Source organism: Coloeus monedula (genome assembly GCF_965178545.1).
Source record: "Coloeus monedula genome assembly, chromosome: 14".
NCBI classification, from domain to species: domain Eukaryota; kingdom Metazoa; phylum Chordata; class Aves; order Passeriformes; family Corvidae; genus Coloeus; species Coloeus monedula.
The window spans coordinates 15,879,653-15,888,153 of record NC_138794.1 but is presented as its reverse complement, the minus strand read 5'-3'; the positions used below and the strand labels follow the sequence as shown (position 1 = coordinate 15,888,153).

General features: G+C 45.0%; 1 protein-coding gene across 1 annotated transcript; it reads right to left on the bottom strand.

Annotated features, from left to right (window-relative positions):
• Positions 1-5,838: 5,838 nt before the first annotated feature.
• GCNT3 (glucosaminyl (N-acetyl) transferase 3, mucin type) lies at positions 5,839-7,110 on the bottom strand (the record flags this gene model as incomplete). Its single annotated transcript, XM_082290566.1, has 1 exon — positions 5,839-7,110. The coding sequence occupies one exon, from the start codon at positions 7,108-7,110 to the stop codon at positions 5,839-5,841; it is 1,272 nt and encodes a 423-aa protein (XP_082146692.1).
• Between the last annotated feature and the right edge of the window lie 1,391 nt (positions 7,111-8,501).

Here is an 8,501-nt window from a genome sequence, read left to right as displayed (position 1 = left end):
AAGTCTTTCGGTTACAGGGTTCTGAGTGTGGTTGCACTGTTAAGTATTGCAAGAAATGGCTGTTCCAGAATGATGGAGGAGGACATCAGCAAAAGCTTAGCAGTTTGTACTGGGCAGCTTGTTTGTGTGTTTGTGACTGCATCTTTCTCTCTATAAATATCTCTGCTACGTGCCCTTTGCTGCAAACTGCAGATTGGTAAGTAACCATTTTTGAAACCAAAAGAACAGACAGTTGCTTTTATTTCAACAGCACAATTAAGTGTCTGTTTTTAATCTTGAAGGATGCAAATGTGTATCTGTACCATGGTTTTTCTCTTGTTCCTACATCAGACTCAATCTTCTAGGTTTAAACTTCTTTTGTTCTCTAATAATCATGTGGTAAACTAAATTTCAACCCATAGAGGTATAAAAATTTGTTCTTTCTACCTCCAACTACTTGTAGTCTCTTCCTGTCTTCAGACAAACTTCTCCATCTTGAGTTCTCTGTAGCCTTTGGACTCTCTCCTAATACAAATAATTATATCTTTTATTTTGTTCCAATTAAGTGTGCTTTGGAATCATAGAATGACCAGGATTGTAAAGAACCTTTAGGATGATCTCATTCCAGCCCCCTGCCATGGGCAGGGACACTTTGCATTATCTCAGGTTGCTCCAAGCCTGGTCCAACCTGACCTTGAGCACTTCCAGAGGTGGGGCAGCCACAGCTTCTCTGGACAACATGGTCTAGTATTTCATCACCCTCACAGGGAAGAATTTCTTCCTATTATCTAAACCTACTCATTTGAAGTCATTCCCCCTTTTCCTGTCACTCCAGGCTTTAACCATATTTCTGGGTTGGTGTTTGTCCAGGTCCTGGATCTGCTCCTTCTGTGGAGGTTGTTTCAGTTCTCTGAAGGAGCAGGAAGCAAAGGGAAGTTAAGGGGATCTGGTGCCAATGTTCTGCTTTTTGTTGCTTTGCTCTCCATAACTTCCTTGCCACTTGCTATTTTTTGTGTTTGAATTCCATCTGATCCTGCCAAGTTTATGGGACTAATGTATTTTGTGGTCTTGAAAGATTGAACTTAAAACTAAAAGCATCAACTGCACTTTTGTTATACTAATCTATTGTAATATCCAGTGGAAGACATGTCATTTCACTTGCTAGAGTATCAGCACACTTGCTGCTGCCTGTTATGTTCTTCTTTGCCTGTAGTGTTATGGACTTCTTCATTTCTTTGGTTATTTCATTGCTGTTTTTCTTCAGAAAGATCACGATTGCTTCTACTTCTCAGCAGTAGAGAGAAAATAAAATATACCTTTGCACCTTGACATTGAACTGGAATGGATGTTTCTATTTAGAAAGTAAATTAACTTAAAGTGAAGGAAAGAATAAATACAGTACAGAACTGGCTGTGGATGACTGCCTGTTTAAACATGGTTTCCAAGAAAAAGGATTTTGTCAATTCTATAGGTGTGCAAACCAGGACGTTACCTGATGTAAGCTGTTTGCTCAGTCAGGGATGTCAATAGCTGACTTCAAATGTTATCAGAGAGGTACAAATTAAAGTGCAGAGCAGGAAGAATTTATGATGAATTTCCAGAAGACAAGTTTAATAGGGATCATTATGTACCTTTGCACAATGACTAGGCACAGTGAGGCAGAGGAGAGTTACTCAGAGCACACATACTTGTGTTTAAGGTTCTTGGCAGCTTAGGGGGTAGGCTCTCAGTCAAGGTCCTACTGACCTGGGTTTGCTTTTCTGTAGTTTAAGACTTTGGGATGGGGAGGAAAGTAGGACCATGTTACAAAGCACTTTAGTAAGACTACTGGGAGATGCGAACTTTTTCTTCGCTGTAACATAAATGGTGGTCTTTGTTGGGATTAGCCATTATGGCTTAGGATGTAGTAGTTTACAGATCTTTTAATATTTTGGTTTGCATCTTGTGCTAAAAGAACCTGCATCCTTCAAGGAAGCGGAAAATAGTTCACTGAGAGTCTAGTTAACATGTTATGGTCATTGCTGTTGCAGTCAGAAGAAAAAGAACGCCCTAACCCTGCTCCCTGAATCAATTTCACTCATGACTGCAAATACTTTACTGGTATTGTGTTTATATGGTTCATGTTTACTTTTTGTTTCTTTAGAATTTATTACCTGTTTTCCTTCAAATTCATTTTCATTGACCCATCACTTTATTGTAGGGCATCTCAGAGGTGATCATATAAAGTACCAAATGTAAAGCAAGAAGGAAATAGACCCTCCTAAAGTTAAAAAGAACTGTTCATGGACCTGTTGTGTAAGTATGTAATAGGCCAGACGCACCTCATATTGTTCTTGTAAAAATAAAATGAAAACCACTTGGAAATAAAACATAATTTAAAGCCAGGTTTAAACCAGAAAAATCTGTTATTAAATTTCAGAATTACAGTTTCATCTTCCTCCCATGTACTTCTTGAAAGGTAAATTTACAGCATATTTCCTCCTTAAACAAGTGGTGGCTTATTTAGAGTTCAGGTTGTTAGTTAACAATTGATTGTAGACAGAAGCATCAGAAATAATTTTTACTACACAAAGTTAATATTTCTCATATGACTTCTAGTTGGACAGCCCATTATTTTACTGATGAATTTCATATGGGGTTTAACCTATTTTTGGAGGTGATCCTGCAATCTGATGTGATCCTGCTACTTTGGGCTAGAGCTGGTCCTACTCTATTCCAAGGGCATTCTTTTTTCAGTTCTGCAACTAACTGTGGCAAGTTACATGATTTCTCTCTGCTCTGTTGCCAGCTTTCTAAGATTATTAGAGATCTCTGGAAGGCAAAGTTCTGTATTAGAGTTGAGTGGTGGTTTTTACTGCCAGGTGGTTTTTGTAATGGTGAGGAGACTATCACTGTTTTGGCATGTGACTGTACTTGTGACATTTCTAATGTCTTTGAAATAGGACATGCTGAGAACATTCCTTTGTAAGAATCTTTTTGTCTTAGTTCACCTTTAGCATTTGGTAGTAGGCTCATTCTTTCAGAAGAAATTAGGTCACTACTAAAAGGAAGTGAGTTGAAAATCAATATGCACAAGATAGCCTTTGTTTTTGCAACCAAATCATCTGAGAGGAATTCTGAGTAGTAACACCATCAAAACCAGGAAATTTCCTTTGGATCGAGAAAATTGGATGTCGGGGTTTACAAGTTGTTTACCTCTCCTCTGCAGGTAATAACGCCAGAACAATAGTTTTCATCCAAAGCAATGATCTCCCTGAACGGGAGGGCTGCCTAGGCTGTGGTGTTAGATAACTGCTGTCCCTCCTAGTGAGTTGCTAAGCTGTATTTTTGGTATGCTGCCTTCCCTTGATGCCTTCATACTCTTTGGGCAAGCTCTTTCAAATCTGGATAAATGCTTAGATTCTCTGTCTTCAGGTCTAACCAGGAAGGGCAAAGATTGCAGTGAGTAACATTAAAAGAAAAAGTACTTTGACCTTGCTAAAAGACTTACTGTGAAACAGATTTGAAATGGGACTTTCCACCCCCAATCTAAATCCTTGTTCCTGTCTCTCCATCAGTGACATTTTTGTGTCTGTCAATAATAGATGAAACACTGTTAGTACAATAGTTTGTACAAGCAATACTTCTTGTTTCTGAGAGAAGAAACAGCTGAAGAAGTTAAACATATTTACAAAGTAAAGGGGATAAAAATTACTTGTGACAAGTCTGTAAGTAACTTGCAAGTACGTATCTTTCTCTACAGGTACATTTGCAAAATAATAGGCCCCTCTGTTGAATAATCTTCCATTATTTCAAGCTGGGGTTCCTTCCAGCCCCCCAAACACCTTAAGAAATAAATTACTTAGTTCTTACAGACATGGGTTTGGTTTTGATGCAATTCCTTTGAACCGATAAGTATGGGGATTTTTTTGTCTCCATGAATATGCACATTTTTCCTCCATTTTTCAAGGGAAAAAGACAATGCTTTGCCACAGTTAGAAACATTGACCCTTCTCTGCCTGTTTCAGTCCAGAAAATTGAACGTATCCCAGTTCCCCAGTGAACCCCTTGGCAGTAGTTCACATTTTGAGCTAATATGTATTAATTTAAAGTAAATGAAAGAGTTCTAACAAGCAAAATCAGGTTAGGCAGTAGTGGTTCAATGCAGTCTTCTATGGGGGGAGACCTGAATTCTTAACCTAAGTCATCAGAGAAATTTTGTTTTTCTGAAAGGATGTACTAGACATGGAGATAATTTCTATTTAATGTTGAATTTGCTGCTGAAACCATTTTTAAAAATTGTATGTTACTATCAGGTTAGTGTAAAGCTTTAATCTCCTTAGCAAATGTCTGCTTACCTAAGTTGGAAACAGTTCGCCCCAGGATCAGTAATCCTATTCCTTTATTTGCTCTTTTTGCATAAACAAATGCCCAGTGATACACTGGGTATTTATGTTTGAGAGCTTTTCTTGCCAGTACTTGGAGTTGTTGTCTATAATGTGTCCTGTGAAATCACCATGGCATTTTAAAAATCACTATTTTACAACCAAGTTCACTTTAAAATGTCTAACAAAATTGCAATGACGCACCTTTTTGAGTCAGTTACTTCATCTTCTCATCCTATTTTTAAATGTTTTAATGTTTTAAAGATCTGTGTGACTGCAGTCATAACTTAATCTAAACTTAGCCTGGTGTTATGGAATTGCTTCAGATGTTCTTTGTATAATGCTAATTCTCCACTGTAGACCGTAAATTTATAAGAGGACCTTGAATTTATAAGTTAACTTAGAAGAAAGTTACTTGATTTTTTTTTTTTTTTAATATATAAAGACAACAGCATTAATCCCTCAGCATTACAGGTAGTGAAAAGCTGTTGGATCCATGGGAAGTGGCTAGTTTTAATATGAGAAGGTGAGAAAAACACATGTGGGTAAAATACCGAAGTTCACAAATCTTTCTTTCAACTTCAAGAAACTTAAGAAAACAGTGTGTTGGATGAGTGGTTTGTTCATTGGTCATTACTGGATATGGTAATTACAGTATTGAAATATCACCAAATTTGGGTTTTTTTGGGGGGGGCGGAGGTGAGGGAGAAGAGAGATACAGATGTTAGAAAATGTAGGTTCGCACACCATTGTGTGCATCCCTCTGCCTGTGTTTCAGACGGAGAAGTGGGTGCCTAAAGGGTTAACTGGTATAATGGTCTGCCCAAGAGGGCAAGCCATTCTCCTCAGAGGACATAGAATACCGAAGCGCTATTTTAGTATCTTGCATTTTATTGAAGGTTGGGTATTAATGACTAACGGCTTTTGATAGTCCAAGTTTAAAGTGAGGCAAAAGCAGCAGCCAGATGTTCAGCTCGGCAGCGCTGCGGGTGCCAGGAACGGGCGGGCGGCTGCTAGGTTCTCCGTGGAGGAGCAAATTGGTCATGGTTTCAGCTCTGCCCCTAGCCGGACCTGGAGGCGGCATGGCCCGTGACCCAGCCCTGCCCGTCTACAACCGGCAGCCCTGGGGTCATCTTTGCGAATAGACTCTCGGAAGGCACTAGCAAACGCCCCGCCCGTTTCCTCCAGCCGCTCTGAGAGAGCGCGGCCCTCCCGCGCTTTTCGAGGGGATCCCGCGGGCCGGGGGCAGGGCCGGGGCGGGGGGGCTGAGCCTCCCGCCCTTCCACACCGGGCCTCCCCTCCGCCGGGCCGCCCTGTCCGTCCGTCTGGCCCTCGGCGGGGCCGCAGCCCCGCTCCCGCCCATGCTGCTTCTCCTCGGGGCCGCGCCGAGGCGTGCGCCCCTCAGGGGACCAGGGGATCCCCTCCTCGAGGCGCCGTCGGCTGGACTTGCCCACGGAAGGCAGTAGATGCTGGCCAGAGTCTCCGCGACTTCCCCTCAGAGCCCTCGGCCGTACAGGGCCTTGTGGCGCAGGTACTCCTCGAGACACTGGACGGCCGCATCGTCCATCTCGGGGTCGAACTTGTTGGCCAAGAGGTGATGCTGCTGCAACATCCAGGGCACGTCGCCCACCCCATAGACGCAGACGGCGCGCTGGTGACGGCCGGTGCAGGGCGGGTAGGGTGCGCCTTTGCTGATGTCCCCTTCCAGGTACTGCCACTTGACCAGGCGGGGAAGGGCGTTCATGTCTGAGAGCTGGAACTTGTCGTTGTGAGGCATGGCCCCCGGGACGCCCGGCATGCGGTTCAGGGTGGCCCAGACGTGCTCGTCAGGGCTGTAGGTGTCCTTGGACCACTCGAGGAACTTTTGTGCCGTGGGGTTCTCGAAGATGTGCTGCACAAAGTCCCGTGTGACCACGATGTACGCGTTGCCCGTGAACATGGGGGAGCTGTGGGGTGGCGGCAGTTTCTTCTGGGCAGTGCGGAAGATGGCCTTCCCCACCTCGTGGTGGTACTGCCAGCGCGCCTGCTTGGCGGCTGAGGGCTTCTCCGACTCCAAGCTGTTCTGGCCCTGCAGCACCTGCAGCGCCCGGACTGTCTCGGCGTTGGTCTTGATGGGGAAGTCGGTGCCGCAGGTGTTGATGAGGTAGCGCCATGGTATGGGGCTCTGCAGCAGGTCCTGCATGCAGTTGAGGTCGGCCTGCAGCCGGGACCAGGCGGCATAGACTACGGTTTCCAGGCGGCTGGCCACGAAGACGTTGGGGAAGCAGGCAGCGATGGCCCGCACGGCCTCCTGGAAGGCGGCCGGGGCTTTGCTGTCCACATGGACGCAGTAGACATTCTGGGGGGCGTAGAGAGACCGCAGCAGCCGTTCGAACATGTCGATTTTGTTGTGGATCACCATGGAGTAGGCGATGGGGAACTCCTCCTCCTCCTGGCTGAGCGGGAACTCGATGTAGCGCCGGGTCTCCTTGAAGGCTCTGCAGTCCCTCGTCATGTTCAGGTACTCGCCGGGTGTCGGCGAAGCGTTTCTGTTCGCCACTTCCAGGTTGCTGAGCTGCGCCTCCTGGATGGCTGTCTGGTCCCCGCGGACGACCCCCGAGCAGTTGATGCTGCGGCCGGGGGAGAGCTCCAGCGCCCGGTAGAGGCGGGAGTGGTCGGCGGGGTCGGGGCGAGCGGTGCCGCGCAGCGCCAGGGCGGCGGCGAGCAGCGCCAGCGGCCCGAGCAGCAGCACCCAGCGCCGCCGCGCTGCCCGCTCCCACCACCGCATCCCCTCCGTGGGTCTGCCCTCGCCTCCTGGCTGCGCTGCCTTGAGGGCGCCGGAGCCGCTGCCGTACGGAGCAGCCCGGCAGCTGGGCACCTGCTGCCTCTGGGGCGTGGTGAAGCAGTGCCGGGCGATCCCGGTGTGACCGCAGGTGAACAACAGTCCCCTCCTTCCCTGTGGCGTGGCTCTGTTTGGTTTTATCAACACTGGGGGTGGCTGCATATATTCTGTGTCTGTTTAAAAGATGATATTTCATCTTATGTAACGCAAGGAAAATTCCTCTAGAATTCAACCCTATGTAATGCACTTTTTGGAAAGACTTTACTAGATTACTTTGGTGTCTAACGTGCTTTTCCAGTGTTCCAATCACTCCAACTCAAAGGTTAAGGGAGTGGTTGCAATAGGGCTGTACTCTAGAAGGCCAGTTTCAACAAGCTTCCCACTGTCCTGGAGTACTTTGAGGTTTAGTGAAGAATTACTGCAGAAGATAACTGGGAAAAGTTGAATCTCTGCTTCTGCAGGGGAAGCAGAGCGTGAAGGTAGAGGCTATGGTTTATAAATAATTTGCCCCAAAGTGTCTGCTTAAAGGAGAAAGTGAGGGAATATTTGCACCTGCACGCTGGCTGAGGGAGTGTCACATAAAAAAAAGAGGGGTTAACTGCAAGTGATAAAACACTCCTTGTGCTGTGATGAACAAAATAATGCTCCCTGAGCTTTGCAGTCATCCTGAACTACTTTGTGGTTTGAACTGAACATAGTATGGGGTATCATGTTTGTAAAAAAGGACCAGCTTCAACAGTTTCAATGATGAGTCAAAATTTCTAAGATGGATTTTTTGAGATAGAAGGCTTTTTTTTTTTTCTCTCTCCAGATGTATCAAGAAGCCAAACTCACAGAATCTGCAGCTGGAGTGAGGACAGTTGTAAGTGCAGTTCAGCACTTACTGGTTCTAGAAAAAAGCAGGAGTTACTTCTCCAATTTAAAAACTGAGATTATTTGTTAAACTAGTAACTTTAACCAACTCAGTAAATAATTGTCTTAGACATCAGTGGCCCAGAAATTTTAATGGGCATTATAAAAAGCAGTTATGTGATACACATAGTATTTCCTATATGCACAAGGCCAGTTTGGCTGTGCTGAATATCAAAGTGAATATGCTTGGGAGAAACATGGGGAAAGAAGGCTCGAGGAATGTAATTAAATGTACTTAAATTATTTTGGATTAATTTGTCAACATTCTGTAAATTTAGTTGCAGTTTCACCAACATGGGACTTCTTTGGAAGAAGTTTGTTGCTTAGCATTAATATCTTGAACTTGTTCAGTGCAAGAAACTTGACCTTTTTGAAGGCTTCTAAGTTAGTAGCATGGCCATAGGACCTCACATCATTTGCTCTGT